Raw genomic sequence first — 12,927 nt, 5'->3', positions numbered from 1 at the left:
GGCCTAATATTCTCTGCTTTGCCTTGTAAAGGAATTATTTTGTGTGTTTTTTTCTGTCTCTCCTTTACCTCTTTCCCCCCCTCCTTTCCCTGTTTACCCCCTTTTAGCCAAGCAACTTCAAAATTCATCTCACCTCCAGCAAACATTTAAATCCCCAACATGGAGACAGTGGTGAAGACTCAGGACCATGTGCCTTCCCTATGGCAGCTCATGGCAGCTTTGGCAAGGTATCTGCTGGTTGAGCCTTGGTGCTTTCCAGCCTGGGTGCTGGACACGTCGTACTTTGGAGCCCCCTCCCAGGGATAGTTTAGGTCCCGGGCCTTGCTCTTTTCACATCAGCCATAGAAGTGGCTTTTGCTCTTGTGATAATCCTAAGCTGGCTGCAAAGAAGATGTGACAGAGCCAGCTCTGCAGGCAGCGAGGAGGCCTGGAGGCTGGCATGCCTCGAAGATGGACAGAGCAAGTAGAGACCCGGCCAGCTGCAAGTGAGCAGGAAGCCTGGGGCCATGCCTCCGTGACACAGCCTGAGGGCTGCCAGCCCCTACCAGAAACTGGGAGAGACAAGAAGGGCCCTCCCCGGAGCTTCTGTGGGAAGTGCAGCCCTGCCCACACCTGGATTTTGGACTTCTGGCCTCCACAGCTGCAAGAAAATAAATGTGTATTATCTCATGCCAACCAGTTCGTGGCTGTTTGTTAAGGCAGCTGCAGGAAATTAATGTAAAAAGTGAGTCCGGCCGGGCGCGGTGGCTCAAGCCTGTAATCCCAGCACTTTGGGAGGCCGAGACGGGCGGATCACGAGGTCAGGAGATCGAGACCATCCTGGCTAACACGGTGAAACCCCGTCTCTACTAAAAATACAAAAAACTAGCCGGGCGAGGTGGCGGGCGCCTGTCGTCCCAGCTACTCGGGAGGCTGAGGCAGGAGAATGGCGTAAACCCGGAGGCGGAGCTTGCAGTGAGCTGAGATCCGGCCACTGCACTCCAGTCCGGGCGACAGAGCGAGACTCCGCCTCAAAAAAAAAAAAAAAAAAAAAAAAAAAAAGTGAGTCCCATTTTGCAGGAAACTTGAATCAGACCAACCAATGTTAAGATGTGTCAGTAAAACTATAGAATGATGGTTCTCATATAAACAATAAAACTATAGAACTTTGTGGCTGTGGAAAGAATTCTTCAGTATCCAAGGAGAAAAAGTCACGTGTAATGAGGAAAAATAAGACATGCTTTAGTTTTCTCCACAAATACTCACTTTTGAAAGACACTGGAGAAAAAAAATATATATATATATATGTGTGTGTGTGTGTGTGTATATATATGTGTGTGTGTGTGTGTATATATATATATATATATATATATATAAAGTGTTAAAGAAAAAAAATATGACCCAAATGCATAAAACCCAGACAGATCATTCTTCAAGTATAAAGGCTATGGAGAGGTGCCCACATGCGTGAAAACCCTTGGGGAAGATGGTGTCCCACGTTGGATGGGGCCCATGGGAGGCTGAACAAAACCTAGCCATTGGAGAGCTGGGTGAAGTCAGGGACAGAAGGACTGGTAGGAAGGAGAGAACCTCTTGCCTTATAGAATGACTAAGCAACTGTGGGAAATACGGGTATCAAAAACAAATCTTGAAAATATATAAACAACAGTGTAACCTATGGAGAAGTTGGTGGGACTGAGATTCCTGGTGACACAGGTACATTCACCAACTCATCTTCCTTCATGGAAGGAAATTCTGACAGACAATAGATAAAAAATATTGGCAGGTAGGTAAAAAAGAAAGATGGTCATGCATTATGTAAAATTACAGAAAAGCATATTATGAAAGTAAAAATAATGTTATAATCCAGCACTTCTTCCCATTGCTCCCTATCCTAGAGCACCTGTCCCTTCCAAACTTCTTGATTTTTTTTTTTGAGATGGAGTCTTGCTCTCTTGCTAGGCTCGAGTACAGTGGCGCCATCTCAGCTGACTGCAACCTCCACCTCCCAGGTTCAAGCGACTCTCCTGCCTCAGCCTCCCAAGTAGCTGGGATTACAGTCGCGCACTACCACATCCAGCTAATTTTTGTATTTTCAGTACAGATGTGGTTTCACTGTGTTAGCCAGGTTGGTCTCAATCTCCTGACCTCATGATCTGCCCGCCTCGGCCTCCGAAAGTGCTGGGATTATAGTCCTGAACCACCGCGCTTGGTCACATCTTGATTTTTTTAGAAGTGTGCAGAGTGGGGATCCCACAAATACCATTCTAAGTTGCTAAATCAAGAGAAGAGGTTAAGAGATATCACATAAAGTTATAAAGAAAATGACTGAAATAATTTAAAAATAGATGTAAAGCTTGCAGATCACCAGAACAATTACTAAACACCAGAAATCTGTATAGTAAAGATGAAAAGAATAAAAGAAGAAACATTATAGCAGACAGTGTCACATAGGAAGAGATAGGATGGGGAAAAAGGTGTGTAACTGGATGCAAAATGATAAATTCATCTCTTAAAATAATTCAGTTTGGGGGAATGTTTAAAAGATGGTGCAGGGATTCTGTGAGAGTCAGGTTGTGGTGAGTTACTGATAGCTTTGTGTTCAGTATTTAAGAGCAGAGAGAGAACCCCGCCCTTCAGGAATATCCGGTTCAACCAGACTGACCTGGAGACGGATCTCCTTCACTTACTTTGACCTGTTACCGACAGTTTGATACATACAAGAATTACTCAGCCTCCAACAATTTATCTCCTGTAAAATCCAGGTAAATGCAGATTGGTTTGGTGTCCTCTAAGTGGAAAAACCGCACGCTGTTTTCCCTCTGCTCTCCCGCCACAGCGATCGACACAGGAGACTTCCGGGACCGAGTGTGCCGGGATTTCTCCCCACACAAACAATCCATCAGTTCTGCAACAGACACCAGCTGCGTGTCCTCTGATTGAGTTCAGTTCCCACGCTGTCTGCCTGGGGATGGCGTCGGACCCCAGAGTGAGGGCCCAGTCCCCCAAGACTGCCTCCAACTTCCGTGCCAGTCGCGGGCTCCGGGTCATTCATTGCCTGTGCTTCTGATGGATCGGCTACAAATGGAAGATTTCCAGGATCCTATCCTTGGCTTGATTAATTTGCTAGATTTGCTCACAGAGCTCAGGAAAACACGTACACCGGTTTATTACAGAGGGCGTTACAGAGGATAGAGATGAAGAGGTGTAGGGTGAGGTGTAGGGGGACGGGTTCAGAACTTCCGTGCCATCCCTGTACACGCCACCCTCCAGGAACCTCAGCTGTCTGGAAATTTAATGAACTCTGTTCTTTTGGGGTTTTGTGGAAGCTTCGTTTTGTAGACATGATGGATTAAGCCATTGGCCATTGGTGATCAGCTTAACCTTCAGCGCCTTCCCACTCCCGAAGGTTGGGGGTTGGCCTGAAAGTCCCAGTCCTCTAATCCTGCCTTGCTCTTTCCGGTGACCAGCCCCCATCCCGAAGCTACCTAGGGGCTGCCAGCCATCAGTCAACTCACAGCATACAAAAACACATCACTTTGGAGATCCCAGAGATTTTAGGAGTTGTATGACAGGAAATGGGGATGAAATCAAATACGTATTTCACAGTCTTTCATGCCCTTTTGTACGTTTATGAGAAATTAGGATTAAATCTAATCCAAATTGTGGCTTTGAAACGTGGGGCTGTTGAGCATCTAATATTTGGATGGAGAACCAGATAATAAATGATATAGAATAATATATATGTAAATATATTTTTGTCTATGTGAGATTACATTCTATCTGAAATCAACCGAAACACCTCTGTAAAGGAACGAGATCTTACATGTTTTCTAGGAGCTGTGTATTTGTAAATAGAAATTGAGAATAGAGCATTCGTTTACTAAAACTAAGATGTTTAAAGTGACATTTGTAATCTCATTAGTTAGAGTGCCTTTGCTGGCTGGGTGTGGTGGCTCACGCCTGTAATCCCAGCATTTTGGGAGGCCGAGGTGGGTGGATCACTTGAGGTCAGGAGTTCAAGACCAGCCTGGGCAACATAGTGAGACTCCCTCTCAAAAAAAAAAGTATATTAAAAAAAAAAAAAGCAGAGTGCCTTTGCCATTGTTTTAGATTCGCTTCAAACCTTCATCCCCCAAGTCTGTTTCTCTACCATTCCTACAAAGTTTTTGTGAACATGATCTTCATTGTTAGGGAGGGAATTCTCTGAAGTCACAAAGTAGATTTTCATTTGAGAAAACAGGGATGTTACCACGAGTTATAGCACCGCCCCTGGCAGATGCCCAGGACCGTCGTTCATTTCTCTCCACTATTTCCACGGCCTCCTGCAGGGTAAGGGGCATGGCACTTAGTAGATTAGGGAAGTAGGAGCCTGACTTTGTTTTTGCCAACAGCTCGAAAACTGTGTGTGCGGAACCTACACGCGGCTGGTGTGGGTGCACACACTGCATTGTTCTTGCTTGTTTATTTTTTTGGAATCTGTTATCTTTGTACCAAGGGCAAAATGAGTGTCTTTGATTTTACCTTTGAGAATAATTTCGTCGTTGATTCCACAAATGTGTGAGTGTCTGCTGTGTGCCTGGCCCTGTTGTAGGCATGCATGGCAGACAGAGCAGCAAACAGCAAAAATCCCTGCCACAGGGAGGCAGCAGGAGCTGCTGGGACCCCGTGAATGGCATGATTGCTCATGGGGCCCAGGCAGTGGCTGAGTTGTTTACAAGCATGCGCTCGGAGTCTGACTCTGGGTTCCAGCCTCAGCTCTGCCACTTGCCCTTGTAGAGTTGGGGAGGTCAGCCTCTCTGCACCTCAGTGTTTCCATCTGTGACATGGAGTGATGACCATGCTGCCCTCAAGAGTGCTGTTATGAGGTTGAAAGAAACTGATGGATATAGGAAGCGCTGACAGCAGTACCCAGCCCACTGCAGGTGGTGTTCAGTGTCTGCCGTCACTGTTATGTGAGAGGCGTGGTGTTATGCGGGGGAAAGGGAAGGGGAATGCACAGACCGGCAGGAGACTAGGATCAGCAGTTCTCCCAAAGGGCCGGCCAGGGTCAGCTTCGCAGAGAAGGTGGTGTTGAAGGAAGCCTGGAAGGGAGCAATGGGCCGTGCCACGTGGACCTGGCTATCCTGGGGAGCAGCCCCTACCCCAGCAAGGTGGCCGGGGGAAGGCCCTGCCTCTGGGTCATGTCTGGGGCATTCATGGAGTGGCCTGGTGGTCCGCGTGTCTTGGAGGAGTGAGGTCAGGGCGTGGCGAGTGACTCGGCAGATCATGTGAGGACTTTGCCTGTTGCTCTGGGTGACATGAGAGCTGAGGGAGGTGGAGGGCTGACTCCCTGTGACTTAACTGTAATAGGACTGTGGTGGTTGCTGGTTGGAAGTAGGCCTAGGAAGGAAGCAGGGACACCAACGAGGACAAGGAGGGGATGACAGTGGTGTGGACCCCCAGTCTCCTTGGAGGAGGTGAGGGGTGGACAGATGTGGGCCAGAACCCGAAGGCAGAGTCCTCAGGAACTCCTGGTGGCTGCATGTGGGGCTTGAGGGGAAGGAAGCCCTGGGGATCACCTCTGGCGTGGCCTGGCCAGACCTGATAGAGCTGCCGTCGACCAGGATGGCCAAGTCCATCAGAAGGGCAGGGGTAGGGGCAGCCGGAGCTCAGTTCGGTCCACGCCAGGCCTGAGATGATGTCCCATCTCAAGATGTTTCCTGGACCTGCTGTAACTAAGTACACAAACTGAGAGCTTAAAACAACACAAATGGGCCAGGTGCAGTGCCTCATGCCTGTAATCCCAGCGCTTTGGGAGGCCACGATGAGAGGATCACTTGAGCCTAGGAGTTCAAGACCAGCCTGGGCAACATAGTGAGACCCCCCCTCTACAAAAAAATAAAAATAAATTAGCCAGGCATGGTGGTACACGCCTGTGGTCCCAGCTACTTCGGAGGCTGAGGTGAGAGGATCCCTTGAACCCAGGAGTTTGAGGCTGCAGTGAGCCATGACTGTGCCACTGTACTCCAGCCTGGGTGACAGAGTGAGACACTGTCTCATTAAAAAAAAAAAAAAGAAAAAAAAAAAAAAGACCCAGGATTGTATTATTTCACAGTTCTAGAGGCAAGAAGTCTGAAATCAAGGTGTTGGTGGGGCCATGCATCCTCTGAAACTCCAGGTGGAGCCATCCGTTCCTGTTCCAGCCCTTGGCCATGGTTCTCAGTCCTTGGCGTTCTTGTGTCACTCCCATCCCTGTCTCTGCTGTCACTTGGCACCCCCCTGTGTGTCTGCTTTCCCTGCATTTTCCTCTGCCCAGAAGGACGCCTGTGATGCTGGATTAGAGCTCACCCCCGTGGTCCTCACCTTCACTTGATTACCTCTGTGAAGACCTTTTTTCCAAATAAAGGCACATTCACAGGTGCAGGGATTAGGACTTCAGCATCTCCTTTTGGAAAACACATCTCAACCCATAAAAGATGATTATTAGCCAGCCAGTGGGAGGTGTTGAATAGGTAGAACCCAGAGTGCATGAGCAGGCCTGGGCCGAGATGTAAGCCTGGGGGTCGTCGAGATGCGGATGGCGTTTGAAGCCTGGAGACTCAATGGGAACACCAAGGGTGTGAGTGGATGGATCCCGGAAGTGATTCCTGAGCTGAGCCCCGGGAAATTTCAGCAGGTGGGGGAGATGAGAAGCACCCAGCAGTGAGACTAACGTGAGGAGACAGGGAAGGAGGAAGTCGGGAAAGTGTGGGGCCCGGGATCCAGAGTGAAGAATGTTTCTGGGAAGAGGGAGTGAGACTGAGTCAGATCCTGCCGACGGGTCATCTCAGAGGCAAACACTGCACCCAGCTAAACTGAGGTCCTTGGCAAAATTATTCTATAATTGTTGCTAAGATAATCGTAGGCAAAAACTTGCCTATTTTGCCTTTTCTTTTCCTTTTTTTTTTTTTTTTTTTTTTGACATAGAGTATCGTTCTGTCACCCAGGCTGGAATGCGGTGGTGCGATCTAGGCTCACTGCACCGCAAGCTCCGCCTCCTGGGTTCAAGCAATTCTCCTGCCTCAGCCTCCCGAGTAGCTGGGACTACAGGCATGTGCCACCACATTTGGCTAATTTTTTGTATTTTGAATAGAGATGGGGTTTCACCGTTTAGGCAGGATGGTCTCAGTCTCCTGACCTCGTGATCTGCCCGCCTCGGCCTCCCATAGTGCTGAGATAACAGGCGTGAGCCACCGCACCTGGCCTATTTTGATTTCTTTAGTCCATAGCTTTTTAAACTTGCTTTTCAACCTTTTGGGCTATATCCATGTGGCCTGTGTTGATTTCTAAAAGATGTATTCATTCTGTAACAATTGGGCATGTATCTGGACTTGGGATAGATGCTGGGCATAAAATGATGAGTAACGTACACACCTGCCCTGAGACATGGTTCACTGTGGAAGATGAGTGAAGCAACGGGATACAGGGCAACAGCCCAATAGCGTTGGTCCCTAGGGGACTGCAGATTAAAACTACGGTGAGGTACCATTCCACACCCATTAGCATGGTTCACATTGAAAAGACCAACACCACCAAATTTGGGGGCGGATACAGAGCTAATACACCAAATGGCCCATGGATCCATCGCTCATGGGAATATAACTTGGTAGACCCACATTGCAGACCTGTTCAGCAGTTTTCTTTAAAATGTTAAAAATGTATCTAGTCAGCCGGGCGCGGTGGCTCATGCCTATAATCCCAGCACTTTGGGAGGTCGAGGCAGGCAGATCACGAGATCAGGAGATCGAGACCATCTTGGCTAACACGGTGAAACCCTGTCTCTACTAAAAATACAAAAAATTAGCCTTGCGTGGTGGCGGGCGCCTGTAGTCCCAGCTACTCGGGAGGCTGAGGCAGGAGAATGGCATGAATCTGGGAGGCGGAGCCTGCAGTGAGCCGAGATGGCGCTACTGCACTCCAGCCTTGGCGACTCTGTCTCAAAAAAAAAAAAAAAAAAAAAAAGTATCTATGATCCAAAAAGCTTCACTCCTAGGTATTTACCCAAGAGAAATGAAAATATATGTCTGCAAAAAGACCTATATAGTGTGTCCATAGCTGTCTTATTCATAGTAACCTCAAACTGGACACAACTCAAGGGCCCGTCAAAAGCAGAGGCAAATTATGGTGTGTCCCTGCACAGTGAAGAGAAACAAAGGGCTGGTGCAACATGAGGACGTCTCAGAGACAAGTTCCCTTAAGAAACCATGCTAAAAAACAAACAGAAACCCACATCATTACATTTATAGAATGTTCAAGAAGTGATGAAACCAGTCCACGCTCACAAAAGCCAGAACGTGGTTGCTTCTGGGGACCAGACGGGAAAGGGGCATAAAGGGACGTTTTGAGGTGAATAGAAATTTCTGTATCTTGGTTTGGGACACATGCCAGAACTCACCAGGCGAACATTTAAGATCTTGCATTTTTATTATACACAAACTGTATCTCAAATAACCTAAAAAACGATGCTTGTGACAGGTGTTCCCAGGTGCCGTGCAGGGAGGTGAGGGGCCACCACCTGCCATGAGGAGGCTGGGAGGCATCCTGGGGAGGGGAGGCCATGTTGGATCGGGGTTTGCAGGCGAGATTTGGAGTAGCAAGGGGAGGGTGAGCCCAGTGGAGGGCTAAACCCGGCCAAAAGCCCGGAGATAAGAAAGAGCTCAGCCTTGGTTTCAAGCACCAACGGCCTAAAAAGGAAACCCAGTTATTTAACAGAATCCATTCTCTTTGAAGGCTCAGTGTGTATCTGAGACAAGACCATTTTCCCCTCTCCAGTGCAAGCTTTTTCATGGACTTTGTTCAGATTTCAATTTTATAATAGCTTTTTGTATTCCCCTCATCAGTATACTTTTTTTTGTTCCAACTGATAAATTATTCTTGGTACTTAGTTTTAAAAAAATTATTCAAGAGTATTGCCTTATCAAAATAACTTGATGCTTTCTTTTTTTTGTCTCTCTCTCTCTTTAAAACATAAAAGCTACAGATTCTCGTTGACACTGGAAGCAGTAACTTTGCCGTGGCGGGAGCCCCGCACTCCTACATAGACACGTACTTTGACACAGAGAGGTAAGCGCTGGCCCCTTGGCCGGTGTGCTGGGCTGGGGTACTGCATGATCCACATGCTTCAAAATGCAGCAGAGCATAACAGCCAGAAAGCTGTTTCATTTTAAGGGGGGATACTGATACGTATGTGTATGTACATGTGCGTGTACGTATATGTGGACATGTGTATGCATATGTGCATGTTCATTCCATCCTCAGATTCACAGCAGGGGTCTCCTGATAGCCTTCACGCATTTACATGAGATTCGTTTTCTAAAAATCCAAGTCAAACACAACTCCTATAGTTATCCAAGTCACAGGGAGCTTGTGGCCCTTTGGTGGTTACTGCAGCAGCTTTAGTTCTGCAGTGGAGGTGGGCTGGAGCAGGGGACAAGGTCTTGGGGGTCTGTGAGGCCACTCTGGCCAAGGGTATGGGGTCGCTTCCTCAGCTGAAGCAATACATGGAAACCCCCCTTCACGTAGTTCAGTAGGGGTTAAGGTGTGGTTCATGGACGCTGTTTCTGTGCGTTGGTTTGCAACACTCATTTGGAAGAGTGAGTTTTGTGAGCACAAAGTATTAAGGGCCAAGACTGAGGCTGCACATGAGCAATTATGGGGTGGAGTTGAGAAAAAGAAGTGGAGCCAGATGGAGGTCTCTGGAATAGAACAAGCCCTGTCCATGCAGGCTTCAGAGCGGCCCTGGGTGGGGTTGTGGGGAGGCCCCCGGCGGCCTGTGGCATCCTTCAGCTCTGCAGGAGCCCATGGCGTCTAGAGTCACCGCCCTCTGAACTGGAAGCTGCTCAAATGCTGTGCATGTTTTGATGTCACAACTATTTTTACGATGCTGAAATTTAAATTCAACAGACAGAACAGGTAAGCTGATGTGCTGGTTCGTTTTTTAGGGTCATGAATCATCTAGGATCTCGGTAACTGTCATATTGGGTTTCCCTACTGTAAATTCTTTTCCTGACATCCCTTTCTCACTTTCCTTATCCTCAGTGTTTTGTTCCACGGAATAAAGGCCAGCTCTAGTTGGGGACAAAAGGAGGGAGAAGAATAGCTGAAGTCTTCTGAAAATGTCAGGCAATTTAATAAAGCGAGATGATTTGCCGTGTATGAAAGAAAGCATAGAGGAAACCCTGTATATCTATTCTACCTATGCCACATCCTGGGCTCCACTTTGGTGCCATAAATGACGGGGCCTCCTACACGTATGGCTGCAGCTGCTTGCTGGGGAGAGGGCTATGGTGGCCAGTGCTCTGTGAGGCTTCAGAAAAATGTGGCTGGCCCCTCCCTCAAGGAACCGATAGCTTGGTTTATGGCTTCATGTGTTGGTAAGCTTCCTTCATTGATATTTCCGGATACAACACCTGCCTGTGATCAGTATGTGCCCAGCTGTTGCTATAACCACAGACGTGTGTAGAAGTAGTGGTGGTGTTTCTCTCTGTGTGTGCAGCAGAGGCTTGGTTTACGATGGCTTGTGCTGCCCCTTCCCACTCAGATCTGTGATTCATCCAAGTCCTCAGTCCCCAAACAGCCCTCACCTCCAACTGTTCTCTCTGGACTACTTCATCATGGAATAGGACTTGGAGTTGGTCCAAACCTCTCATTTTGATTTCTGCAGCACAGGAGGTCAGAGAGACAGGGGACTTGCCCAAATTCAGTCATTGAGACCAGCAGTCCCCAAACCTTCAGCCAACACCCGCTTTTTATAACAAGTGCTTTGTCATTCCCTGAAGTGACTGCAAAAGTCATATGACTTATCTACACACACAGCTCAAAGTGGCCTGACGTAAGATGGGGGGAATGCAAGGGAAGTAATGCATAACCGGGTAATCAGAACCTCAATGCATGAACACCCTGGCTCTGTGGTGCTAGGAGATCATGCAGTAGGCAGATGCTGGAGGTGAGTTAACATCACTGTGGACATGTACACCCAGTGTAGACTGATCAAGGCAGGCTGACTTAGACTCACCCACCCCAAGCTGCTCAGTTTGCTGTCTTAGTCTGTTGCGCTACTATAAAAGAATACCCAAGGCTGGGTAATTTACAAAGAAAAAAGGTTTATTTGCCTCATGGTTCTGCAGGTTGTACGGGAAGCATGGCGTTAGGATCTCATGCTGCTTCTAGTCATGGTGGAAAGCGAAGAAGAGCCAGTGTGCAGAGATCACATGAGAGAGAGGAAGCAAGGGTAGGGGAAGGACGTGCCAGGCTTTTTTTTAAACAATCAGTCAGCCCTCCCTGGAACTAACAGAGTGAGACCTCAGTCATTATTATGGGCAAGGCACAAAACCATTCTTGAGAGATCTGACCTCACCACCAAAACACTTTCCACCAGGCCCCATTTCCTATACTGGGGATCAAATTTCAACATGAGAATTGGAGGGGACAGATATCCAAACTCTATCAGTTGCTGATATGATTTTCCAAAATGGAAAATAATCTTAGGAAAGTTCCAAATAAAACGAACAGAAAGAGAATCAGCTCCCCTGGATTTCCATAGTAGCGAATATGCAATGTATACTAAACCTATGTAGAAAAGGTTTTGTGCACATATGAATGGGAGGTGCATTCTGTGCTCAGATGATCCAGCAGATTTCACCCATGCAGATGCCCAGGGCAACTTTGGAAAGTGGTGTGGGATGGGAACAATGCTTCATTTTGCATGACCGCCCTTCACATTCCAGGATAACCAGCATGCTTATCAAACACACCCCCAGAGTTTCCAAAACTTACCCTGGGGGACAGGACCTTCCTCTCTGAGAACCGTTTATCTGAATGGTCCCTGATGGTCCCAGCCCTGTATTGTTTCCACTGCAGGGCTCTAGTCTGTGTGGCACGTTTTCCGCATTTCCCCCTGACTGGGGCTCAGCACATAGAGACAGAACCAACACACGTGGAGCTTGCATTTTCTCATTTAGCAATTCTTTTCCCCTTAGGATAGGTTTTTCTCTCATCATCTGTAGATGCAAGATACAGTAGAAAACAGTAAAGCACAGTAAAGTCAAGGTTAGGGTGATGTGGATAGTTACTTTCCAGATTTAAAGGGAACTATGCAAGTCAAGCCCTGTGGATGGCTACTTTTTTCATGGCAGGTAAATAGCAGTTCTGTGGCAGCTGCTCATAGCCAGAGTCCATCAAGGTCAAAGTATGCTTCTCAATCCGCACATCCTTTCACTATGCAGATGCAATTGTTGAAACCTTCAAGGGTAAATAATACTCCGCATCATGAAGACTATGTGCAGTATTTCATCAACCATAGACAGCCCAGCATCTTTCTCAGCTCCCTTCAACTGTGTTTGGTTGAGCTGTGGTTCTCTTTCAGGCTACCATGGGACACATCTCTCTTACTTACCTGCTAGCCCTGTTTGGTGTATTCAGGCGGATTTTGTGTCCATCACCAGGTTTGCATTCAAATGGCAGATGGTTCCTGTTTTTCATCCTTTGGGCTTCTCTAGTCTGTATGCGTTTGATGACTGTGAAAACTCCTGGGATCATCCAGAACTCCTTTGATGACTAAGGCTTCCCTCCTGCTAATCTCACAAGATAATTCAGGATTCCTTGCCACCATTCTGACCACTCGAGGTCCTGATCTGTTTCTCCTTTTGTGGGTAAATAAAAAGAGAAATAACAGAACACACCAGTGTCTAGGGAAAGCCCCTCAATGGTCGTTTTCACCCTATTGCCATTTCCACCATTCAAATTCAGCATACCTTCCTTATTCGCGAGTACTGCAGAGACTGACTTATTACATATAACACATCACTCACCTTTTGGGTCTCTACCCTGGTACCGCCTTTCTTTTCAAGAGACCATTCTTCAACAGAACTGTAAGGTTTCTTCTTGGCTGAATTAGAGATGATGCATCTCACTTTTGAGTTTGAGGCG

The 12,927-nt window shown here is 47.4% G+C and overlaps 1 protein-coding gene across 3 annotated transcripts in view; it reads left to right on the top strand.

The window, feature by feature from the left end:
• Positions 1 to 12,927, top strand: part of BACE2 (beta-secretase 2) — a 109,732-nt gene that overhangs the window by 50,353 nt on the left and 46,452 nt on the right. For all 3 annotated transcript variants that reach the window (XM_023191771.2, XM_023191769.1, XM_023191763.1), the window contains exon 2: positions 8,975 to 9,063. In XM_023191771.2, coding sequence (XP_023047539.1) covers positions 8,975 to 9,063 — 89 coding nt within the window. The remainder of the gene's footprint in view (positions 1 to 8,974; positions 9,064 to 12,927) is intronic.

Source organism: Piliocolobus tephrosceles, chromosome 19 (genome assembly GCF_002776525.5).
Source record: "Piliocolobus tephrosceles isolate RC106 chromosome 19, ASM277652v3, whole genome shotgun sequence".
Taxonomy (NCBI): domain Eukaryota; kingdom Metazoa; phylum Chordata; class Mammalia; order Primates; family Cercopithecidae; genus Piliocolobus; species Piliocolobus tephrosceles.
Note: the sequence above shows the minus strand (reverse complement) of the source record. Positions and strands in the feature narration are given on the sequence as shown.